The 25,510-nt window shown below is 52.4% G+C and overlaps 1 protein-coding gene across 5 annotated transcripts in view; it reads left to right on the forward strand.

Annotated features, from left to right (window-relative positions):
- Positions 1-25,510, forward strand: part of GSE1 (Gse1 coiled-coil protein) — a 446,848-nt gene that overhangs the window by 122,649 nt on the left and 298,689 nt on the right. For 4 of the 5 annotated variants that reach the window (XM_049864410.1, XM_049864408.1, XM_049864409.1 and 1 more), the window contains exon 2: positions 3,079-3,156. The exons of the other annotated variant lie outside the window; for it this stretch is intronic. In XM_049864410.1, coding sequence (XP_049720367.1) covers positions 3,079-3,156 — 78 coding nt within the window. The remainder of the gene's footprint in view (positions 1-3,078; positions 3,157-25,510) is intronic. 5 annotated transcript variants of the gene reach the window in all.

Genomic DNA, 25,510 nt, shown 5'->3' on the forward strand with positions numbered 1-25,510 from the left:
CTCCTCTAGTATCCTCCGGAGCACCCCAGCGGCCTAGGTCGTCCCTGTCTCTGAAATCCGCAGTGTTTGGCTGTCTCTGCCACAGCATGAGGCCCTCAGCTTTCCACAGGCTTGCGGTTTTCTCCTGCTGGTTCACGTGTCTTATCTCCCAGACCTGAGTGCCTCAGGGCAGACACCACGTGTGGTCTCTGTTTCTTTTGTATCTACCTGGGCATCTGCTGGGGGAGACAGAGCCACCCTGGGACCCACCTTTTCTAGCTGAGCATGCTGGGGCGGCTGTATCTTGATCCAGACATGACCCCTGCATTTGCCACCTCCTGCTGTGTCAGAACATCCAGGGCTTCTGGTTGGTTTGGGGAATAAATGGTCACAGTGTTTAAATCAGGCCAGCTCGGAAAATCTGCTGTGTGTGTTCCTGGACAAAGTGGAGGCTCAGCCAATAGCTGTGTCTTGGTTTGGACATCCCCTCGTGTGCCCAGCCCTGCCCGCTCTGGACACGTGCTCAGAGGGTCCCAGGGACCGCTTCTGTCTTTAGCCTCCTCCTCAGAGAGTGCTCAAGGGCTACTGCTTTGCAGGACTAGCTTTTGACTACTGAGGAGGGGATGGGCAACCTGAGGAGGAGGAAGAGGGGAGGTGCCAGAGACTACGGGGTTCCTCGCTGGCTAAGGAGTCCAGACAACTCTGCCTTCTTTAACCAAGACCCCTAGGTGGGGTAGCAGTTGGGGAGAGGGTATCAGGGCCTGCTGTCTGGGAGTCCCCCAACCTCATGTCTGCTAAGGCCTCTTGCTTATACTTTGCAATTGGAAGATATTTTGTTGACGTAGCTCAGAAGACAAATAGCCAGCCTTCTGTCAAAAGTGGAGCCCACTCTGAGTGTGTCTGAGAGCATGGGGGATGGGCTCTTAGGTCAGCTCTGCCTTCCTAGAGGAAGCACTGGTTTCCCTCACTCATTCAACAAATACTTGTTGAGCCCAGACTCTGTGCCCCAACCATACCAAGTTTAGGGTTACAAGAGAAACAGAAACCAAACCCCCCATCTTTGGGGAGCTTAGGCCCTAGCATGTGGAGACGGAGGCACTACACACCCAGTAGTGGCGGGTACCAGCAGGGGCAGTGGTGGTTGGCTGGTAGAACTCTTGCCTTCTGTGCAGAAGACCCGGTTTGATTCCCAGCCAGTGCGCCTCAAGCACAGCCACCACCGGTCTGTCAGTGGGGGCTTGCGTGTTGCTGTGATACTGAGCAACACAACAACAGCGGAGCTTCCAGGAAGACCTGGTGACCCCCTTCCAAAAATCAGCCAATGAAAACCCCATGGACCACAACTGTCCGATCTGCAACTGATCATGAGAATGGCATAGAACCAGGCAGTGTTTCATTCTGTGGTGCATGGGATCACCATGAGTTGGGGCCAACTCTATGGCAGTTGACAACAGCCACAGTGGGTGCCAGATTAAATATAGGATGCCCAGTTAAATCTGAATTTCAGACACATCATAATTTTTTTTTAGTAGAAGTATATCTCAGATAATGCATGGGCTACACTTATATACTAAAAAAGTGTTGATTATCTAGAATTCAAATGTAACTAGACACCCTGTGTTTTTATTTGCTGCATCTGGTCACCCTCTGCAGTGGGGATGAAGGTCACTAAGCAGAGCCAGGCAGAGAAAGGAGAGAGCAGGCGTGTCCATGGAAGGCTTTAGACTTCAGTGGGGTGGTAAGTTAGGCCTACTGGAGAAGGGGCCGTTTGAGGTGACACCTAGAGGAGAGGTGGACAGAGTTGTGTAGGCTTCCGGGGCAGAAGTAGGGCAGAGGCCCCGAGGTGGAAGGTAGGAAGAGGAGCAGGAAACTTGTGGGGGAGGGGTTGATCGGAGGAGAGCAAGCAGAGAAGGAGGGCTGCCTGGTGTGGGGCAGCTGCCCCTGGCAGCCTCTGCTCTGGCCGCCCTGGATCAGTGCTCAGAGCCACAGTGCCCCATCCCGTGAACGGCAGAGGCCACCTGGTCTGCCTCCTGGTTTCCAAAGGGTGAAGTGGCTTGCCTGGTGTGGGGCAGCTGCCCCTGGCAGCCTCTGCTCTGGCTGCCCTGGATCAGTGCTCAGAGCCACAGTGCCCCATTCAGCGAACGGCAGAGGCCACCTGGTCCGCCTCCTGGTTTCCAAAGGGCGAAGTGGCTTGCCTGGTGTAGGGCAGCTGCCCCTGGCAGCCTCTGCTCTGGCCGCCCTGGATCAGTGCTCAGAGCCACAGTGCCCCATCCCGCGAACGGCAGAGGCCACCTGGTCTGCCTCCTGGTTTCCAAAGGGCGAAGTGGCTTGCCAGAAGCTCTGGAGTGCCAACAAGCCTCTGAAGCAGTAGGAATCAAATGAGAGCCACATATGTCATTTTAGACTTTCTAGCAACCACACTGAAAAAGGTAAAAACAACCGGAATTCATTTTAATCTATTTTATTGAACCCAATATATCCAAACCGTTGCTGTCTCAACATGTAATCAATACACTGAATGGGTAGTATGGTACTCTTTTCTTCATATTTAAGTCTTCAAGATCTGGTGGGTCCCTTACAGTCCTGGCCACGTCGCAAGGGCTCCACACCATACGTGACTTGTGGCTGTCGTGTTGGACAGTGCAAGTGCAGGACCCACACCCTGAATCCTAGTTCAGTACTTTCTCTCTCTGGGCTGACAAGAGCTCTTTTTGATTTGGGTTCCTATCCCCCTGAAAGCTTAAGCTTAGGTTGCTGCTCAGGCTTCCAGAGGTGGAGGGACTTGCTCTTGGCCAATCGGCCAGTAGGGGGCAGAGGAAGGTCTGGCACACAGAGTCTTCCCGTATATCAGGCCACCTGCAGGGACAGCAAGTGTCTTGTGGAACTAGCTCAGCCTCTGGGCCACAGAAATAACGGGTGCTCTCCAGACCTGGTGGAGAAGCTCTGAGAACCCCTGAATCCACCTCCCACAGTCCTGACCCCCATTGGGCTGACAGGCTCCTCGATCTAAAACAACACCCTGGCATGTTTCCTTGCGTGCCTTGGAAGTGGGAGGCAGTCCGGTGGGCAGCCACCCAGACAGAATTGTTCTCTTGGCAGGAGGATCCGTTCTCTCGTCGGGAGCGTGGAGTGTGGAGAGCTGAGCCCGGGGCAGGTGTGAACACCAGATCTGCCCAGGTAACAACATCCAGCTTGGCTGCAGCCCAGCAGGGTTGGGGGAGGGCTTCTCAGAGGCTGCATGTTGAATGAGCTGCCACTTGAGCCAACAGTAATCAAAGTGGGAGCCCCCAAAAGGGCTATTCCGACACTTGTATTAGGTTCCTGCTTTTGTAGGGCGTGGTGTGGTGCTGTGGGGGAAGGGGAGGTACCAGACCCTTCTCTGTCCCCAGAGGCTTCTGTTGTCTTTTCCTGAGGCTTAAGGCAGAAGCACATTGATTCTCTCGTTGTTAGTTGGTGTCCTGTTGCTTCCGACTCAAGATGACCCACGTACAATAGAACAAAATGCTGCCCTTCTTTATGATTGTTGGTATGCTCGAGTCCATTGCTGGGGACTGCTGTGTATTTTGAGTGCCTTCTACCTAAGGGGGCTTATCTTCCAGCACTGAATTGCACTATATAGGATAATGATCTGTTGTGATCCATAGGGGTTTCAGTGGCTAATTTTTTGAAGTAGATTGCCAGACCTTTCTTCCTAGTCTTTCTCAGTCTGGACGCTCCACTGAAACCTGTCCACCATGGGTGACCCTGCTGGTATTTGAAATACCAGTGGCATAGTTTCCAGCATCATAGCAATATGCAAACCACCACAGTAGACAAATTGGATTAATTCCCTAATCATACGGGAAGTTCTCTTGCTTCATCTCGCAGCTTGTTTATTCAACCATGAGCATTTGCGGAGGACCTACTGTGTGCTAGGCACATACCACACCCAGCTCTGAGGATAGTGGGGAGCCAGACTTGGGCTTTGTCCAGCGGTTGTAATGGGTGGCTCCTCTGGGCATGGTAGGACTGATACTTAGCTGGAAGGTGCTACAGGGCCCTGCAAGTGGTTTATAGCAGGCATCTGTTCTGATTGGTCAGTACCTGTAGGAGGGCTAAGCCCTGCCCATGTCTCCTGTCACCCAGTCTGTGCATTCTGATTTTCAAGGAGCAGAGCAGGCAACAGTGCTGGGCTGGACAATCAATAGTCCTCTCCTCCTCTTCTGAGCCATTCTACCCAGGACACAGAGTCTGCAGAGGGGGCTTGGAGTGCCAGGCCCAGTGTGGTCTCACTGTTTTCTTTAAACCTGCTTATAGTCTTAGGGGGGGCAATCCTGGAGATATTTACATTCTGCTTATACCCAGTTGTTTCAGGATGGTGTTGAATGGTACTCTTTACACTTTCCTCAAAGGCTGTGTCATAAATATATTTGTATTGGTGTCCTAGGGCTGCTGCAACAAATTGCCACAAAGAGGAGGCTTAAAACAACAGATATCTATTCTCTCACGGTTCTGGAGGCTGGGAGTCTGAAATCAAGGTGTCAGCAGGGCCATGCTGCCTCGGAAGGTGCTAGGGGAGAACCTGATCCATGCCTCTCTCCCAGCTTCTGGTGACCCCAGGCATTCCTTGGCTTGTGGCCACATCACTCCAGTCTCTGCCTCCATTGCCACGTGGCCTTCTCCCTGTGTGTCTCTGTATGTCTTCAAAGGACACCAGTCATATTGGATTAGGGCCCACCCTAATGGCCTCATCTTAGCGTGAATACATCTGCAAAGGTCGCATTCACAGGTACTGGGGGTTAGGACTTGAATGTATCTTTTGGGGGCCACCACTCCACCCCGTAACAGTATAACCAGTTGCCAATGAGTCAGTTCTGACTCATGGCGACCCATGTGTGTCAGAGTAGAACTGTGCTCCATAGGGTTTTCAATGGCTAAATTTTTGCAAGGAGGTCGCCGGGCCTTTCTTCCAAGGTGCCTCTGCATGGTTTCAGACCATCAACCTTTTGGTTAGTAACCGTTTGTTCCACCAGGGACTCACCATAACAGTATATATTCAGTTAGATATTGTTGAGTTAAACTGAGATGGTGTTTATGGAAATACCTAGGACAGTGCCTGGCAAACATAAGGATGCTTGATAAATGTTTGTTGAATTACTGGCTAATGTTCCCGGGCTTTCCACAGGCAAAACGTGCAGCCAGCACTACCCAGCTGACTCATTGCTCCTCTGGATTGTGATCCTGTAAAAAAAAAATTATGGGTTCTCAGACAGATAATGACAGGGTCCAGCTTTTCAGGGGAGAAAATCTGTCTGGGAAACTTTAAACAAGGCAACAGGGAGAACCAGCTGAGGCCAGTGGATCCATGCTGCTCTTGTTCCCAGGGCCGGAGGCCTCCAGGGAGGGGGCTGGGTGGAAGGTGGAGTGGGCGGCTGTGAGTTGAGCTGGGGCCGGACCCTGGTCACCCCGCCATGTCTACCGCTTCAGGGCGTAGAGGGGTGGGGGGGTGAGACTTGGTGGTGTAGCAGGCGTGTGTCACTCGAAGGCTCCTGGTGACCACAGCCCATGAGCGGTTTGTCTTTTTCCCACTCAGCATGCTGCGTTTGTGAGTGTCCTCTCTGACTAGGAGCCTCAGTTCGAAACCATGGGGGAGACAGGACTGACAGCACCAACGTAACAGAACCCTCTAAGAATTTGGATCAGAGCATGTCACTGTGCGCAAACTCACCCAACCCAAATCCTTCCCAGGGTGCATGCGTGTCATGGGCCGCTGAAACAAATCACCACACACTCTCGGGGGTGGGAGGGTTAAACAGCAGAAATGTGTTCCCTCACAGCTCTGGGCGCCAGAAGTATGAAGTCAGGGTATCAGCAGAGTCATGCTCCCTCAGAAGGTTCTAGGGAGGAATCCATGTCTTGCCTCTTCCAGCTTTTGGTGGTTTCCTGCAATTCTTGGTGTTCTGGGCTTGTGGCTGCATCACTCCAGTCGCTGCCTCCATCATCATGTGGCCATCTCCCCTGTGTGTCTGTGTGTTCACTGGGCCTTCTTATTAAGGACACCAGTCGTTGGATTAGGACCCATCTTAACCTGGTATGTCCTCGTCTTAACTAATTACATCTGCACAGGCCCTATTTCCAAACAAGGTCACACTCACGGGTATGGGGGTTAGGGCTTCAGCATAAATTTTGGGGGGACACAATTCAATCCATAACAGTCCCTAAGCTGGTTGGGGTAGAGCCAGGCCGGGAATCCAGGTCTCTGACCACCACGCCGTGCCCACTGAGGCTGACCTCACTCCCCGCTCCCCGCCACCACCAGGCAGCCTCAGGGCCTCCGTTGCCCAGGGCTAGCAAGAGGCTTGCATGGGAAGTACCTGGAGCCCCGTACCCAGCGACATGCAGATCAAGAAAGCTAGGGCCATGATGGAGCCCAGTGCTGGAGTCCAAATTCAACATCTCCCTCTGTTCGAGGCCGAGCTCAGTGTCCACGACGCATGTTCTAGGGCACTGAGCATCCTCTGCTGTCCCTGGTGGCCAGTCTGGGTCTGACAGCACCTGGTGTGGTGGGTCAGCACCCCACGGCCAGGGAGAGGTGGTGCAGGGAGAGGAGCAGCCCACCCAGAGAGGCCAGAGCTCCAGCACCTCCTGGAAACATGTGACTGGCCACACTGTTTGCACTTCCCAACCCTATTGCAAAGAAAAATAAACACGTCGTCCTAATCATATGTCAGTTTGCAGCACGCAGTGACCAGTGGGACTGTTGACCTCGAAGCTGTGTCAACAGCTCACATGGGGGCAGGAGGCTGCTGTCTTCTAGGCACGTGCTATGGTACTTTAGGGATACCCTCCTAACCCTCTCACAGCTCTGCAAGACAAGGGTTATTACCCTATTTTACACTTGAGGATAATTTAGGGGTCGCTGAGCGGTGCAGAGGGTTTGTGCTCCACTGCTAACTGCAAGGTTGGCAGTTTGAACCCATTCACCAGCACCACAGAAGAAAGTCCTGGCAATCTGCTTCTGTAAAAATTATAGCTGAGAAAGCCCAATGCAGCAGTTCTGTTCTGTAACACATGAGGCCACCATGGGTTGGAACTGACTCGATGGCAACTGGTTTGGGTTTTTTTTTATTGTCGTTGGCACATGACCCTGTGCCCAGGTTGGCCTGAGTTGAAAGCTCATGTTTGTTCCTACTTTGTCACCCGGCCTCCCAAAATAGCTGTCGAAAGGGAAAACAGAACAGGGAGTCCCTGTTGGTTGCTTCTAAGCATTTGTGGTTCACAGCGGAGACAGAGCCTTGGAGACACGGCTTGAGAGTCGTTTCAGGTAGGCCTGGAACTCTAAGGGCCACGTTTTCCAAACCAAAAATTTGGTCATGTGGTGCAACAAAGCATTTTCATGCAGCCTCCAAGTGGGAGATGTGGTCTGGGAGGCAGCGTTCAGTGCCAAAGACTCGGTGTTTCTGGAACCTTCTGCTGGCTGGTGGAGGCCACAGGATGGAGGAATCGGCTCTCCTGCCCATTCCAGCTGCCCTTGGAAAGGGTGAAAGGTTATAGGTCAAAGGGCACTGGCAGAGCTAGAGTTGTTGAGTTAGATTCCCAGAATGCTGCCAAAATGAGCTGAATTCTGAAAGAAGGAAGCAATGATTTCACAAGCAGGGGAAGGTTGCCATTGGGACAGCTTGGAGAAGGACCCATTGCTGGGTGGGAAAGGTGGGTCTGGTGGCTCAAGGGGAGAGGTGTGTGCAGTGGGGCCTGTAATGGTGGGACCCCAACCCAAAGGCCTTTGAGGTGGGAGACTGCCAGAACTCCCATTGGCGGCCTTGTGCACCACACTGCCTCACTTCCTGCCAGGCTGAGCCAAGCACAAAGGCCTGGAGAGAGATGCCATTGAGCGGCCAACTGTGTGTTCCAGGCTGGCTTCATGGGATACAACTCATGCTCAGGAGGACCCAGAGCCCGGGAGGGCCCCATACTCAGGAGGGCCCTGGGCCCCCCTCAATTTAATAGTCCTTGTCACCATCTTGAAATTTGTTGTTATTTTTGAACAAGAGGCCCCACATTTTCATTTTGTACCAGGCCCCACAAGTACTGTAGCCGGTAATGTGGGTGTCTGTCCCATGCATGCCTTATGAGGGAAATCGCATAGAGAGGCTGGGTCAACCCGTGTAGCTTCCACGTCCAGTAAGGCCTTGACCCCCATATGTCCTCCCAGACCTTCAGTATCTCCTTCCTAGGTTGACCACACAGGGCTGCATGTGGTAGGTGCTCAATAAATGCTTGACCACCCGTGCATGGCCGATGCCAGATAGCTCGGGTCCTGCCAGGCCAGGCCAGGGCAGGACATAGGACAGTAGGGCACTTGGGGTGGCCAGGAGTGACAGTCCACCCTCTCTGTCTTCTTATCCAGCACACCACCACCTCTGCCACCGCCACCCCGACAAGGCTGGAAATCACAAGCCTGGGGAGACAGGGGGAACCTGCCACAGCCTGGCAGATTGGGAGCCATGGCCGCAGGCATTCACAGCAGCCGGAAGAGCCAAAGAGCTGAGCCAAAGAGCCGGCAGGCCCAGGAAAGGCCCAGCAGGGGCCGAGGGAGACGGCTTCCCCAACAAAGGAAGCCTGAGGAGGCCGTTTTCTCTCCGTCTAAATACTCCAAAGGCCCTTCAGGCTCCCAGCTGTAGACTGGCAGGCTATTCAGGGCTATTCAGAGGCGAGGGAGGGAGGGAGGGAGGGAGGGAGGGGGAGGCAACAGCAGCACAAGATGGGGTGGGAGGTGCCTCCCTGCCTTCTCCAGGAACCCAGAGGCAGATTCATTTATGTACAAGAAAAAAATTCGTCTTCTAGAATAATCCTCAAAGCGCAGTCCCTTTCTGGGCTTGCGGGGGTGCACTGGGGGAGGGAATTGGGAAGAGATGATGGGCCTGGGTCCCCCCAGCCATGTCTGTGCCCCTCCCCAGGGTCCTTGCAAGTGTCTGCAGATTCTACCTATCTTGTGATTTATGAGACCTGCCACCCCGCCCCTCTACCCTGGCTGTCCTTTCTTGCCACCCCCAGCTCCACCCAGCCTTGTTTCTGCAGCTAATTGGATGGGTAGAGACAGAGGAGACCACCCAGACCTCCCAGCCAGCTGCCCTGCCTGCCCTTTTCTGTCCCCTGGGCCTCGAAGTAGGAGATGCACTGAGGCTGCTGGGGGTGGTGGATGGCCCCTCCTAGCCTGGAGACCCCAACCTTCCAGAACCTTCCAACAAGGCAGGAGACATGAGAGACCTTCAGTGATGGGCTAAGCGGGGTCAGTTGGGGTCAGAGCCTCAGGCGATTCTGCTGTTTTTACATTTGAACCCTGACCTCTGCTCTGCTGGGGGGGTGCCCCCAACTCCCTGAGCTTGGTAGAGAGAACTGGAACATTGGAATCAGATAAACCCTACTTGGAATCCCAGCACCACCTCTCAGCAGTGAGCGAAGTCCTGAGTTTTTCTGCACCTCGGTTTTCTCATCTGTGAAATGGGTGTTAACGATGCCCGCCTTACAGGGCTGGCATGCGAAGTGAATCCAGATGGTACACAGGAAGCACCCGAGTCTGTAGATACACGGGGCCTCCGTTTCCCCTGGTCCCCCAGGGGTGATGTAGGAACAGCAATAGGGTTGGGTGAGGCTGTCAGTGCCTGAGGACAGGTAAAGCCTTAAACCTGCCCAAGTGTCAAGCAGGTACCTTGGCTGGGGGACAAAGGGCAGCTGGCAGGATACCACCCAGTGGGGCACCTGCTGCCCTGAGGCCCTGTCTCCTCCTCTGGGCTGCAGGGGAGTCTCCTGGCTGGGCTGATGCCTTGGTAACGAGCCCCTGGGGCACTGCGGGGTGCCTGGGGGAGGGCAGGAGAAGGTTCACTGGTGCCAAGCCTCATTAAGCACAGTGTTCAGAGGGGGATTAGGCGGGAGCCAGCCCGCCGATTTCTTGGGTTCGGTTATTAAAGGCTCCAAGCAAGGTAAACACCAGGCGCTTCCTTTCAAAGCTGCACCTGCTAATTAGAGAGCAAGGAACTCATTAAAACAGTAACTCCAGGGACTGCCTGAGAAGGGAGGCCAGGATATGCAGAAGAAGGGAGGGTGGAAGAGCATCCTTCCCTAGGGTGGGCAGGGGGCCTGCATGATGGGCACAGCAGGGACTGGGGAGGGCAGGTGCAAACCTTACTGAGAGCCCTGGGAGCCCCGGCTGAGGCCTCTGGCCCTGGAGCTGTCGCCTCCTCCTTTATTTTCTCATTCCTGGCAAAGACCCTGTCAGCCAGGTGCTCCACAGGGCCTCAGTGGTGGGCGCAGGGGGACCCACGTGTTCTTCCCAGTGACAGTGAGGAGCAGGAGAATATAATAGAGGCAAAGCAAGTTTATTAAATCCCTGCCGTGGTCAATTTTAGAATGGCCTCGCAGATGTCCACCTCCCAATCCTGGAACCTGGGAATATGCTACACCTTATATGGCAAAAAGAGCTCTGCAAGTGTGATCAAGTCAAGGATACTGAGGTGGGAGATGATCCTGGATAATCCAGGTGGGCCTGACGTAATCAGAGGGGTCCTTATAAGAGGGGGCAGAGGGAGATATGGCTGCGGAAGAGGAGGTAGGGCATGTGAGCCAGAGGTTGGAGTGATGCGGGGCCACAAGCCAAGGCATGCGGGTGGCCTCCAGAAACTGGAAAAGGAAGAAAACCAATTCTCCCTAGAGCCTCCAGAGGGAAACAGCCCTGCCCACACCTTGACTTTAGCTCAATGAGACTGGTTGCAAACTTCTGACCTCTGGAACTCTAAGACAATAAATCTGTGTGGTTTTAAGCCTCTAAGTTTGTGGTTCACTGCCTGTCTGTTATTTTGTGGTACTGGGGTGGGCTGCATGTTGCTGTGATGCTGGAAGCTATGCCACCAGTATTTCAAATGCCAGCAGGGTCACCCATGGTGGACACATTTCAGCAGAGCTTCCAGACTAAGACAGACTAGGAAAAAGGTCTGGAGATCTGCTCCCAAAAACTGACCAATGAAAACCCTGTGGATCACAACAGAATATTGTCTGATATGGTGCTAGAAGATAAGCCCCCTAGGTTCGAAGGCGCTCCAAATACACAGTGTCGGAAACAATGGACTCAGGCATGCCAACGGTCACGAAGATGGCACAGGACCAGGCAATGTGTCATTCTGTTGTACATGGGTTGCCATGAGTCGGAGGGCAGCCAACAACAAAGTTCGTAGTAGTTTGTTACAGCCACAGGAAACTCATAGATCTGCTAAGTAGCAGGTGCCTGGCGTAGGTCACCCTGTGCCCTCAGCCTGAGAGGGAGGTCTGGACCAACCCACCGACAGGGGAGCTCTCTAGGGTCTCCAAAGCCGAGCAGGGATGCCAGCTGCAAGGTGGTGCCATCTCTGCTAGATCCACAGTGGGGTGCACGGAGGTGGGAGATGGGCACCTGAACACTTGCTATGTTATTTTCCATATGTTTGACGCTTTTCATAGTGAAATTTTTTAAATGACATCTACTTGGTTTCCAAGTTCCCTGTCCTTCCCAGGACCCCTCCCTCCCTCTTGGGCAAACATCCGTCGCCAAGGGTGAGCTCCTTGGGGCCTGGCTCCAGTTCTTCCCGCCTTTCCATCTCTTTCTCCTCCTATCTTCCCCTGTGCTTGGACTGGGCCTTTGGAAGGTCTGAGACATTGCTGGGGGTCTGGCTTCCTGGTCCCATGGAATAACCTTGTGTCCTTGCAGACCCCAGAACGTTGGAGCTGCTAATCACCCACACTTCTGATCCTGGCTTCTTGTTGTTAGTTGCCGTCAAGCCAGTTCTGAGTCGTGTGCAGAGTAGATAGAACTGTGCTTCATTGAGTTTCCAAGAATCCAGGCCTATCTTCCAAGGTACCTGTGGGTGGGTTTGGACAGCCAGTCTTTTGGCTAGTAGTTGAGCATTTAAGCATTTGCGCCACCCAGGAACTCCCAGGCTGGCTATAAGGCCTGATTTAATCCAAATGACCAGGCTTAGGTATTGGAGAGAATGAGTTCATACCCTGCTGTGTGACTTCGGGCAAAACACTGCACCTCTCTGAGCTTAGGTTTCCAGTGGGAAAATAGGGGATATGCTGCTGACTTTGTGTGGCTTTCATGAGGATGTTGAGCCCCAGCAGGGTCTGGAGCAGGAAGTTGGGGCACAGGGCTCCCTCTCATGTGGACACCTGAGATGTTCCATGGGTTTGTGAGGCCCTGGGACCTTCAGGTGAGGAGTGTGTGCACATGGGTCTCCTTTGTGGCCATGCTGTGCCCCTGAAGGCGGGGGGTGCTTCCTTCCTCAGAGTGGGAGCCCCAAGTCTGCTCTGGTTGGCTCAGGGTGTCCAGCGAGGACCACCTGGGGCCCCTGTCCTGGGTGGCTGCCGCAGAACAGCCTCAAGGAGTCCGGGGTTGGGGTGGGGACCCCCAGACTCTCAGTCACGTCTCGCCGGGGTTGGGGGGGGGCAAATGCCCAGATGTGACTCAGCCTAGAGGTGGGAAAACGCAACCCTGCTGTTACCAGTCCTGCAAGGCCATGTCCCCAGAGGCTGTAAAATCAGGATGTTGCTCTATTAAACCCTGGGTCCGTGTGTCACACCTGTGGGTAATTATGTGCGTAATTCCTCCTTCTCCTTCCTAAGGATGATCACAGGAGCCAGTGTATGGGGAGCTGGTACTGGGAACTCATTCATCCTCCCAGCAGCCCTACAGAGTAAGAGCTTGTTCTGTGCCCACTTTCCAGATGGGGCAGCAGAGGCTCAGAGAGGTGAAGTGACCTGCCCAGGGTCACACAGCAGGAAGTGGCGGAATGGGGATCATACCCAGCTCTGGGGGCTACAAGCCAGAGCTCTGGACTGTTGTGGTTCACTGAGCCCAAAGCCTGCCCCTGGTTTGTACCTTCTCTCCTCCCCTCCCCCACCCCTCCTTCTCCCCTCTCCCCTCTCCCTCAGCTGAATGAGATGAGAAGTGAGGACTGTGGTGTGCTCTGACTGTTGAATATGTTTCTTGCTCCCCACTGTTAATTTGCAGAGCGGGAGAGGGAGGATATGAGTTTCCTAGTGCTGTCATAACAAATTACCACTAACCAGGTGGCTTAAAACGACAGAAATATATTCTCTCACAGTTCTGGAGGCCAGAAGTCCAAATTCGTGGTGTCGGCAGAGCCACGCTCCCTCTGAAGTCTCTGGGAGAGGACCCTTCCTGGTGTCTTCCAGCTTCTGGTGCTGCCAGCAATCTGGCATTCCTGGGCTGGTAGATGGATCACTGCAGCCTCTGCCATCACATGGCATTATTCCCTGTGTGTCTGTGTGCATCCTCTTCTGTAAGGACACCATTCATTGGATTAGGACCCACCTGCTCCAGCATGACCTCCTCTTAACTAATTACATCTGCCAAGTCTGAGGCTCCAGATGGACATAGATTTTGGGGGGACAACATCCTGCAATGTACAGGACAGGCCCCCAAAATCAAGAGTCATGAAGCCCCAAATGTCAATAGTGCCAAAGTGGAGAAGCCTGAGTGGGGGACCCTTGGCCAAGAGAGGGACAAGAGGAGAGCAGGGGTGGGCGGGGGGGGCGGTGGTGTGGTGAGGAGGAGCCTGTAGTTTGGGAGCCTCTGAACTCAAGAGAAGTGGCACCAACAGGACATCTCACAGCTGGGCACGAGGCCCCAGAAGAGGAGCCATGTGGAGAGTGGAGGTGGGCGGCAGCCCCAATCTGGCACACCGAAGCTCAGCAAGTCCTTGCGCTCAGCCCAGGAGGCTGGCATGTCATTGCCCTCATTGTACAAAGGAGGAAACTGAGGCCCTCAGATCTGTCACCTTTGCTGGCAGCCCTCCTTGACCCCCCCTCTCTTTTTCCAACTCCAGCAGCATGAACTTTATCCCGTCCAGAGGGTGAAGTCTGGGATCCAGGCAGAGTGTTCGCCTGTGGGCATTTGGAGTGGGGTGGGCAGTCAGGCAGGTGCCCTGATCACGTGTGCCTGGCAGCAACAGGTGACCTCGCCCCTTTCCAATCCCCTCTGAGCCCCACCAGCCCCAGCTCCTCCCTCCTATGTAGGATATTTGCTGACCCAGCCCCTTGGCTTCCAGGGCTGTTTCTGGTGCCTGGGGGTGCTGCCAAGACCCCAGCAGCAAGGCTGGGGCAGAAGGGGTTCGAGGGAGACGGGACTCTGGGCAGTGGGCTGTCTTGTCTTTAAATTGTTCCCGAGGCCAGAAGACCAGTTCCACCCACTTTGTAATAACCAAAACCTTTGATCCAGCAGAGATGAGTCACTATCCAGGAGCCTTGGCACCTTGGCAGCTCACAGCTGCCCCAGCGTATGTCCAGGCGCCCGGGGGGCAAGGTATGAAGGCTGAGCCGTGAAAGCGGGCCCCCTGAGGTTTTGGATCTCTGCTTCTGGGTAGGGGGTGGCATAGCAGGGTGCAGGGACAGAAGGGTGGGGGCAGGGCAGCAGGGGACCTCAGTGGGCCATCTCCTTCCCAGCCTCGGTTTCCCCTCTGTCAATTGGGCTGCTGACCCCTTGCTCACAGGGTGGTTGGGTGCTGTCGTGAGATGCCACAGGGGGTGTGAACAGCATGGCAAGGAGGTACAGTCACCGTAGGTCCTCCTCATTCTTATCCTGGATACTTGGCCAGGGTCACAGCCAGCCTGCAGGGCAGCTCTGCTCGAAGCCATGAGGAAAAGGTGCCCCTCTGGGCAAGCAAATTTAGCAGATTGGAAGCCCACTCTGTCCTGCTCTGAAGCTTTTCCCATCCCACTTGTCTCTGTTCCCGCACCTTCCATGGCCACCTGGAGGCTGCCCCTGGTGGCTGTCCAGTATTTCTGTGAAGTGCTTATCCAGAATCTTAGCACCCCTACCCCCGCTTTATTTCTGTAAAGTGCTATCCAGCCTCTTAGTGCCTGCTTTACTTCTGTGCTTATCCAGCCTCTTAGCACCACCCCCCACCTTATTTCTGTAAAATATTAGCCTCTTAGTGCCCACCTTATTTCTGTAAAGTGCTGTCTAGCCTCTTAGTGCCCACCTTTTTCTGTGAGGGGCTTATTCATCCTCAGGGTGTCCCTCCTTAGTGAGCTTTGGTGCCAAGTGAAGGCTTAGGGTACTTTAGTACCCTTAATCTCCATCAGTCCCTACACCAGGTATCCTAAACAATTAGAGTGTGGCATTTAAAACATGTGTTTGTTAGACAGAGACTTCAAGTCAGACCCCTCTTCCAGACAGTTATGCTCTACATTTTAGGGAACCTATGGTCCCCTCTCTGCTGCTGGGTAGCGTTCCTGTGCCTTGCTTCACAAACAAGGGCAACAACAGTAACAATAAATGTCACAAGAAAGAGAGAGAGGGAAGAAAGGAAAGGAAGACAAGAAGAGAAAAAGTAGCTGCATCCATTTCAGAGTTGGGAATACTGAGGCCCAAAGAAAGCAAACGTCTTGCCTGAAGCCTCCTTGCACCTTCCTGTAGACTCATGTCTATAAATACTTGTTTGGAGCTTCTGCTCACCTCAGCTGTCCTGTGGAGAGAGCCCTCCCGGCTTGCTGGTTGCTGGCCCGGGGTGACCTTCCAGTAGCCAAGGTGCTAGGGGGCCACCTTGCCTCCCTGCCGGGCTGCACGGGGAGGGCAGAGAAGGGCAGGATTCTGGACAAGGTGGGGCCCAGACCTTCCTGGGACCACAGCGTCTCAGGGCTGTGACAGCAGGGCGTGGGAGCTGCCCTCCCCACCCAGGCGCAGGCCAGGGATCCTACCGGAAGTCTCCACGTGCCTCTGGGCCTTTGTGAGAACCAGGCTTCGGTTCTTCAGGAACCCCGACACCCCGACACAGCCACCCAGGGGGATGATTTGGCAGCTTCCAGCCTCGTTGCTTTAATAAGCTCCGCTTAACCCTTCTCCTGCTGTGTGCGACTCCAGTGGTGTCTGGGGATTGCCTGTCGGGGGATTTCTGAGCCTTTGTTCCTCCCTTTGCTTATTCATTCCATAAACATTTGTTAAGCCTGGCACTGGGCAGGGGTGCGGGGGGAGTCAAGGAGTTGCTCCAGGAGCCCCAGTCTGATGAGTAAGTGGCGTTCAGAGTACAAGGGGCCAGACACAGTGCACAGAATCTGACCACCTGCAGCCTTGGTGAGCCAGGTTGGGCGCGGTAGCCTCCTCCAGCCCATTAAACTGTGACCTACTGTACAAAGACATTTTGCACTACAACCCAGGATGCCCCCACACACGCACACGCACATACACACGTGTACACACACACTTGCGTGCATGTACATAGATGCACATTCATATTCACATGCACACAGGCATGCATGTGCACACATGCACACACATTCATGTATGCACCTGCACATGTGCATATGTGTGCCCGTGTGCACAGGAGCATGTGTGCACAGATGTGTGTACACACACACATACACATGAGTGCTCACACATGTGCACATGAAGCACATACAACATACACATGTTCGTACACACATACATGGATGCACACACATATGCACACCCTCAGGTCTAGCCTAGCATTTCAGGGGGTTGGCATCAGAGTTCAAATGAGGTGCCCACTCCTTCCTCACCCGGCTCTATCCCATAGGACACAGGCTTGTGTACACTCTGTCCACGCTGGCCCTGGGTCTAGGGGTGGGCTCACCCACAGTGCGGCCCCCTCGGGAGGACAGGCCTGGAGAGGAGCCTACACAGGCCCTGGGCACAGGCTTGGGGCCTTTGAGAGGGAAACCTGGGCTCCTGGAGCTGGACAGGCTCAGGGTGGCTGGGGCCCCTTGACTCCACAGACTCCTGCCCTCAGAGAGTCCTGGGGGAGGGCTTAGGCAGGGGGTGCCGATGAACATCTGACCTCGAAATCAGAAGTCTTGGGGATGATACTTTTCCACCATGCGCTGCACTGCAGTATATTTCATTCTATTCCACCTCCTTTTCAACAAATGGCAGGTGGCTGCGTACACATTGCTGTCACGAAGGACACATCCCAGAGTTGGAGAAATGTGGGCCAGGTGATATTTCAGGTTTTCTCCACTGCTGAGACTTGGGGCTTCCACAGCACCCCTCAGCTTTACATCATCTTGGAACCAGACAAGGAGCAAACACGCAAGCCAGCTCCTGCCATCTCCTGCTGAGCCCCCCACCACCTTCTTCTGGGAGCGCCCAGCCCCTTGTTAATGCCTCTTGGGGAGGAGATTTTTCATGGTGATCAAAAGCAAACCCAGTAACAGAATAGAGATCTGGAAAATAAAGGCACTCTAGCTTTTCTGGACCTTTGCTCTCGCACAGAAAGAACGTAACCGGGTCTGGTGTCACTCCTCCTCCAGTGGACAGGCCCTTGGCCACGAAGTAATCTTGTGCCATTTTACGTAACTGCAAATTGATTTCTTCCTGATGATTTGTTCTGAGTCAGCCTGGATATTGATGCCAAACTGGCTGGCCTGTAACCAGGGCATGGAACAGGTTTGTTTTGGTTCAAACCCCTGCTGAGAATTTGTGTTTCTAACAAGAGCCCAGGAAGTTATACATGAGTCACCTGGCAATCTTGTTAAAATGTAGATTCTGATTCAGTATATCTGGGGGTGGAAGGCAAATTCTCAGCAGGGTTTTGAACCAAAACGAACTGGTTGGAAGCCCTGCATGTACCTGCCAGCATGGAGGGACTTCCTCCCACTGTGAAGGGAGCAGGGTGTCTTTGCCCAGGCTCACTGGTCGCCTCACTTCCCCTGTGATGTCTCTGCACAAAGGGCCACCAAGCCAACCAGGCCCAGGCAAGCTGGCCTATGCTGTGCCCTTTCTAGAGGCTTCTACTGTTTATTTCCCACTCTTTCTTTTCCTCTTTCCACCTCAGCTGGGACCTGCTTCCATCAATTATTCCCATCAGATCTTTGCAGAGAAGACAGCAGTGAAAAGCCACTAAAAATCACAGTTTTTTTGATGCTTCTTCCCTTATTAGATTTCTCTCCCTGGATGTCATGTGGCTGGGAGAGAGAGAGAGTGTGTGTGTGTAGAAAGAGAATGAAAGAGAGAAATTCTTTATGATCTTTTTCTCTCTGTCTCTTTTTTTTTTTCTTCATTAGTCTTAAAATCCTTCGCTGGTGAGCATCTTATATTCTTGACTTGGGTCTTTGCAGAATGAGGCCTTGTCTGTGTTTTCAGTTTTTGGTGATTTTCGGGCTTGTCTGTAGACAAGCGCGTATGCTGTTGTCTGTCCTCCTCCAGTTTGAAATGTCAGCTCTGAGAGGGCCAAGGCTTTTCCGTCCTGGCACAGGGCAGTGCCCCATAAATACCAGTTGCCATCGAGTCAGTTCTGACTGATAGTGACTCTATAGGACAGAGTAGAATTGCCCCATAGGGTTTCCAAGGAGCGGCTGGTGGATTTGAACTACTGACCTTTTGGTTAGCAGCCGTAGCTCTTAACCATTGCGCCACCAGGAATCTGCCCCATAAATTAAAAAACAAAAAACAAACCTGTTGCTGTCCAGTCAATTCCGACTTATGGTGACCCTATAGGACAGAGTAGCCCTGCCCCATAGGGTTTCCGAGGAGCACCTGGTAGATTCAAACTGCCAACCTTTTGGTTAGCAGCTGTAGCTCTTAACCACTATGCCGCCCGGGTTTCCACCTTGTAAACAGTATTCCATTAATACCAGGTTTGTTTTACGCTTTCCCTGGCTTCCATCTTACCCAGCACAGCTTTGAGCGCACTGGGTGCCTCAGGAAGTTACTGTGAACTGCTCAATCTCAAAAGGTAAAAGTGTAGCCAAAATGGAAACAAACTGTACAAGTCATTAAAAAATAAATGCTGGTCCCACTTTGGAGAGTGGCGTCTGGGGTCTTAAACGCTAGCAAGCAGCCATCTAAGATGCATCAGTTGGTCTCGACCCACCTGGAGCAAAGGGGAATGAAGAACACCAAAGACACAAGGTGATTACGAGCCCAAGAGACAGAAAGGGCCCCATGAACCAGCGACTACATCATCCTGAGACCAGAAGAGCTAGATGGTGCCCAGCTACAACCGATGACTGCCCTGACAGGGAACACAACGGAGAACCCCCGAGGGAGCAGGAGAGCAGTGGGATGCAGACCCCAGATTCTCATAAGACCAGACTTAATGGTCTGACCGAGACTAGAAGGACTCCAGTGGTCATGGCCCCCAGACCTTCTGTTGGCCCAGGACAGGAACCATTCCCGAAGCCAACTCTTCAGACATGGATTGGACTGGACAATGGGTTGGAGAGGGATGCTGGTGAAGAGTGAGCTTCTTGGATCAGGTGGACACTTGAGACTATGTTGGCATCTCCTGCCTGGAGGGGAGATGAGAGGGTGGAGGGGGTTAGAAGCTGGCGAAATGGACACAAAAAGAGAGTGGAGGGAGAGAGCGGGCTGTCTCATTAGGGGGAGAGCAATTGAGAGTGTGTAGCAAGGTGTATATGGGTTTTTGTGTGAGAGACTGACTTGATTTGTAAACTTTCACTTACAGCACAATAAAAAATATTTTTAAAAATGCTGGGACTCAAATAGATACATGTACACCAAGGGCAGCATTATTCACAATATCCAAGAGGTTAAAATAACCCGATGTCCATTCGTGGATGAATAGGTAAACACAATGTGGTGTATCAATACAGTGGAATATTACTCAGCCGTGAAGACAACCGAAGTCCTGCTATGTACCACAACAAGGATGGACCCTGAAAACACAATGCTGACTGAAAGAAGCCAGTTACCAAATGCCATGTATTGTATGATCCCACTTTTATGAACTATCTAGAAGAGGCAAATGCATAGAGACAGGAATAGATCAGCCGTTACCGGGGGACGTGGGGGAGGAGAAAATGGGAGTTAATGTTTAAGGAGTACAGATTTTCTGTTTGGAAGGATGAAAAACTTGCAAATAGATAGTGTTGATGATTGTGCAACATGGTGAACATAATACCACTGAATTGTACACTTAAAAATGGTTAAAATGGCCAGTTTTGTCTTTACATGTATATAATTGATACATATATATGTAGCTGTTATTATATATATATATTTTCCCAAGGAGTCCTGGTGCAACGGTTAAGCACTTGGCTGCTGCTATCCAGAAGGTTGGCAGTTCAGACCCACCCATCGGCTCCACAGGAGAAAGACCTGGCAATCTACTTCCATAAAGATTACAGCCAAGAAAACCCTCTAGGGCAGTTCTACTCTGTCACCTGGGGTCACCACAAGTCGGAATAGACTTGGTGGACTTACCAACAACAACATGCATTTTTCCACAGTAAGAAAATAGCCAAGTGTCTAAGCCGTCATGTCTGTCCAGCCCCTCATACAGTTACACACACTGTATAAAAAACAAAAAAAATCAAACCCCTGGCTGTCAAGTCGATTCCAACTTGGTGGCCCTGTAGGACAGAGTAGAATTGCCCCCATAGGGTTTCCAAGGCTGTTAACTTTAAGGAGGGGCCCTGATGAAGTAGTTAAGTGCTCAGCTGCTAACCGAAAGGTTGAAGGTTTGAACCCACTAGCCACTCCATAGGAGAGAGATGTGACAGTCTGCATCGATAAAGATTTACAGCCTTGGAAACCCTATGGGGCAGTTCGACTCTGTTCTATAGGGTAGCTAGGAGTCGTATCGACTCAATGGCAATGGGTACAGGTTAACCTTTATGGAAGCAGACTACTACATCTTTCTCTCTAGGAACTGCTGGTGGGTTTGAACCGCCGGCTGTTCTGTTAGCAGCTGAACTCTTAACCACTGTACCATCAGGGCTCCTTTTTGGTACATAGGTAATAGTTATACCTCCTAGTTCAGGTTCGGTAACACAGACAGACACTTCCTGCACATTGGCAGGTCAAGGGGGCTCACCTGCTGTGCCTGGCTGAAAGTCCACGAGCAGGGTGGTTGAGAGGGTGCCATGAGAGCCAGCTTCACTGGTTCCAGTCCTGGCTCTGCCCTGAGGATGACTCTCAGCAGGTTGCACAGCCTCTCTGGGCCCCTGGACGTATTTCCCCATCTGGAGAATGATGATGATAATGACAGCGTCTAGCTTGCAGTGGTTTCGAGAATTAAATGAATTAAAACATGTGGAGGGCACTTAAAACAGTGCAGCAGTGTGCACAGCAAATGCTACCTCCGTGAGTATTACTGTCACTGTCGTTCTATTTTTTATTCATTCATGCACAGAACTAAGAACGCTTTTGGCTGCTAAAGGACAATTCGGCACTCTGTACAAGACATGCAGATTACTGCTGAACTCTCCGGGACTGCCATTATTAACATTTTTTAATGTATAAGCTTCAACTCAAGGAACCCTGGTAGTACAGCGGTTTAGCACTCAGCTGTTAACCAAAATGTCAGCGGTCACTATGAGTCAGAATTGACTCAACAACCACAGATTTGGGTTTTTACAAATCAAGGAGTCCTAGTGGCACACAGTCTCCCAGCTTCTAACCAACCGAAAGGTCGTTGATTCAAACCCACCCAGTGGCTCCGCGGGAGAAAAGACCTGGCAATCTGCTCCCATAAAGCTTACAGCCAGGATACCCTATGGGACAGTTTTACTCTGTCATAAACAGTCACTATGAGCTGGAGCCGGAATCCAATCGATGGCACACGACAACAACAAACTTCAAATTGGCTTCCGGGCTTTAAAAGCATGACCTCAAGGGGACAGCTGGAGGGTGCAGACTGACTTTGCTTGTGACAGTCTATTTGCCTCTGAGTGCAGGCATCTTCTTCAGTTCAAACCCTGGCCCTCTTGGCCGTGGAGTCAAGAGGACACATGCCAGTGGCCTGTTGCTGTCCTTCTGTGGTGACAAGCACTTCTGAGCGGGTGAGATTGCGTCTGCCCTGACCCTCCAGCCATTCCTGACGCCTCCGCGGCATCGCACGGGGGCCATTGAGCGGGGACAGAGTGGACGAAGGAGCCCCGGAGGCTGTTTGGTGTGGCTGGCTGTCATCTCGTTTCCACAATCCTGTGACAGAAACCCTGCCCCACTTTAATTTACATTATAGCCAGTGCACCCCGATGTGTGTTTTTAAAGGGTATAATTTCTATCATCTTCAATTAGAGCTATTTTTATTTTTGTCACCCTGAAGAATTTCCCGGCGGTTAAGCTGCCATTTTTCACTGTAATACCCCTGGCAAGGGCTGGGGAAAAAAATTAATAGTCTAGTGATCACTTAGCTAATGCACTGTCAGCGCTTGATAAACTGACTGCTCCGGGTGAGACGGCTCAGTCCTCCACATTAATTATGTCAGTGCACCTGCAGCAGCAAGGCCCCTGCGAGGGGGTGAATCCTGTCCCCCCAAACTTGTGTTGAAGACCTAACCCCTGTACCTGTGAACCTGACCTTGTTTGGAAATAGGGCCTTTGAGGATGTTATCAGCTAACATGAGGTCATGCCAGAGTAAGTGTGTCCTAATCTCATCTGAGTGGTGTCATAAAACAGAAAAAGAGACACAGAGAGACAGGCAGAGGGAAAATGCCACACGACCATGGAGTCACGCTGCGGCTGCAAGCCAAGGAACGCCTGGGGCCACCAGAAGCTGGGAAAGACAGGCCTGGCACTAGGTGGAAGCTAGAATTCGTATCAGTAGAGCACTGTTAGTACTGATATGGAAACTGGCTTGGCAGTCAGGAGATCCAGTGTTGGAAGTCAGGCTGCGTGGGTTCGAATGGTGCTCCCACCCAACTGTCACCTAGAGCACATTGCCCCTTCGAGCCTCTGGTTCCTCATCTGTAAAATGGGCCCAATGGTTTTACCTACCTCATTCTGGAAATTAATTGGGTCGTCGTGCAAAGAGCACTGAACAGACAGGCACCTGGTAAGCTCTCCATAAAGGAGTCCTGGTGATGCAACAGTTAAGCACTCGGCTGCTAACTGAAAGGTTGATGGTTCGAACCTACCAGCCTCTCCACAGGAGAAAAGGCCTGGCGATTTGGTTCTGTAGAGATTTCGGCCTAGGAAACCCTATGGGGCAGTTCTGCTCTGTCGCATGGGGTCACTATGAGTTCAAATCCACTTGATGGCACCTAACAACAACAGTATTAGTAGTAGTACCAGTAGTAGTTAATAGATATTCAGGAGAAAGAAAGAGGGAGGAAGCGAGGAAAGGAGGGAAGCAGGGAGGGAAGGAAGAAAGAGGAGGGGGTGAGAGAGGGAGAGAGGAAGGATTCAGTAAGTCTGTTTGAGGTGACATGTCGGGTCATGAGCATGCATCTTTCCATGTTCCTCGTGGCTTGTCGATCAGATCCAGGTAAACCAGTGGTGCCAGTGCAGTGGGCTCCTCTCCTCACTCCCTGTTTCTCCAAGCCTTGCCTCATCTTTGTTCAAGGACCTTTGGCTCAGCTACCCCTTCTCATGGTGTTGTACATGAGGAATTGCCTCTTGACAGGGTGTGTGAAGGAATAACCATAAACGGCACTACCTCTCATCCGTCTCCGGCCACACAGCCCCCTTGCTGCTTCCAGAACAGGGGTCAGCAGACTAGGGCCAGTGAGCCAACTACGGTCCGTAGCCTATCTTTGTATGGCCCATAAGCTAAAAATGGTTTATACATTTTTTAAATGGTTGCTCAAAAAATAAAAAAAAGAACAATATTTTGTGACACATGAAAATTATATGAAATTCAGATTTCAATGTCCATAAATAAAGTTTTGTTGGAACACAGCCACGTGCACCCATTTACACATTGTCTGTAGCTGTTTCTGTGCTACCATAGCAGAGCTGAGTAGTTGTGACAGAGACTGTATGGCCCGCAAACTTGAAAATATTTACGATCTGGTCCTCTACAGAAGAAGTTTGCAGAACAGGCTCCTGCCTCAGGGCCATTGTGCTTGTTGTTCCCTCCCCCTGGAGCGCCCTATACCCAGGGCTACCTCCCTTGCTTGCTTCAAGTCTTTGCACAAATGCATAGTGGGACCAGCCTATGTGAAATCATAATCCTACAGATTCCCACCCACCTGCTCTCCTCCTTACTCCCTTCTCCTGCTGTTTGTCTCCATGGCACTTCCTACCACCTAACATATGGTATGCTTTATTTATTTACTATCTGTATCTCCCAACCAGAGAAGACAGGAGTTTCTAACTGTTTTGTTCACTCTGTATCCCAGGCACAGTGAATGGCACGTAGTCAGGGCTCAATCAATGTCTATTGGATGAATGGGTGGATGGAAGGTGGATGGATGGGTGGGATGGAGGATAGATAGATGAATGGATGGGTGGGTGGATGGATGGATGGGTGGGTGGATGGTAGAATGGATGGATGGGTGGGTGGATGTTAGAATGGATGGATGGGTGGGTGGATGGATGGATGGATGGATGGATGGGTGGGTGGATGGATGGATGGATGGATAGATGGATGGGTGGGTGGATGGATGGATGGGTGGGTGGATGGATGGATGGATAGATGGAAGGATGGAAGGATGGAAGGATGGAAGGATGGATGGATGGATGGGTGGATGGGTGGATGGGTGGATGGGTGGATGGGTGGATGGGTGGGTGGGTGGGTGGGTGGACAGGTGGATGAGTGGCATGAGGGTGGAGATATGGATAAAAAAAACTAGGCTTGACCAAATCAAATAGTTCTTGGATATCACACGGAGGGATAAGAACTTATAAAGGATATATGGGGTTTCAGAAAAGTTGCTCTGGCCCAGGCATGGTTGGGCATTGGAGTGAGCAGAATTGAATGCTTAGAGACCGAGGGCAGACTCTCTCCTGGGGGGCAGGAGATGAGAGGGCACAGGGGCACCAGCAGGGATGGGACAGTGGACCCTAGAAGAGCCGGAGATTGGGCAGGATCCCATCTGAGACCCGACCGTCCCCGTGCCCAGCCTCCATCAGGTGCACCTGGGCTAATGTCGAGGTCTCTGGAGGCCTCCCCTCCGCAGAGGGCTCTCACCCCTCACCCCGGGCCTGAGCATGGTTTCAGCTCCCGCACCCTGCTGCCTAGCAGCTGTGAGGATGTGCTTGTCTCTTCCATCACAGTCCTCTGCCCTGTCCCTGGCCTTGTGAGGGACGCAGGTAGAGGGCTAGGGTCATGCCTCCTAGAATGTCCCCTTCAGCTACGAGAGTAGTAGCAGCTGTGCATGCCTACCTCTGAGAAGCTCCCACCGGACCACCTGCTGCCCCAGGACCCTCACAGCCTCTCTTCAGCCCCACCCTTCCCGGCCGTACCTGTCCTGCCAGGTGCGCCTCACTGAGGCTCTCAATGCTGTGAGCAGTGGACTCTGGCCTTCTGACAAGGTCCTTAGAAACACACAGGTCCCCCCTGCTCATCCAACGCAGCAAGTGATTTAATCAGGGCCTCGGACCGATTCCAGGAGTCCTGGTAGCATAGTGGTTAAAGTGCTCGGCTGCTAACAGAAAGGTCGCTGGTTCCGACCCACCAGCTGCTCCACAGGAGGAAGATGTGGCAGTCTGCTTCCGTAAAGATTTACAGCCTTGGAAACCCTATGGGGCAATTCTATCCTATAAAAAAATTGCCAAAAGTCGGAATCGACTTGATGGCAGTGGGTTGGTTTGGTTTAAACCAGTTCATTTTGGTTTGAACCCCCCCACCCCCG

The sequence above is a fragment of the Elephas maximus genome, chromosome 21 (genome assembly GCF_024166365.1).
Source record: "Elephas maximus indicus isolate mEleMax1 chromosome 21, mEleMax1 primary haplotype, whole genome shotgun sequence".
NCBI lineage: Eukaryota > Metazoa > Chordata > Mammalia > Proboscidea > Elephantidae > Elephas > Elephas maximus.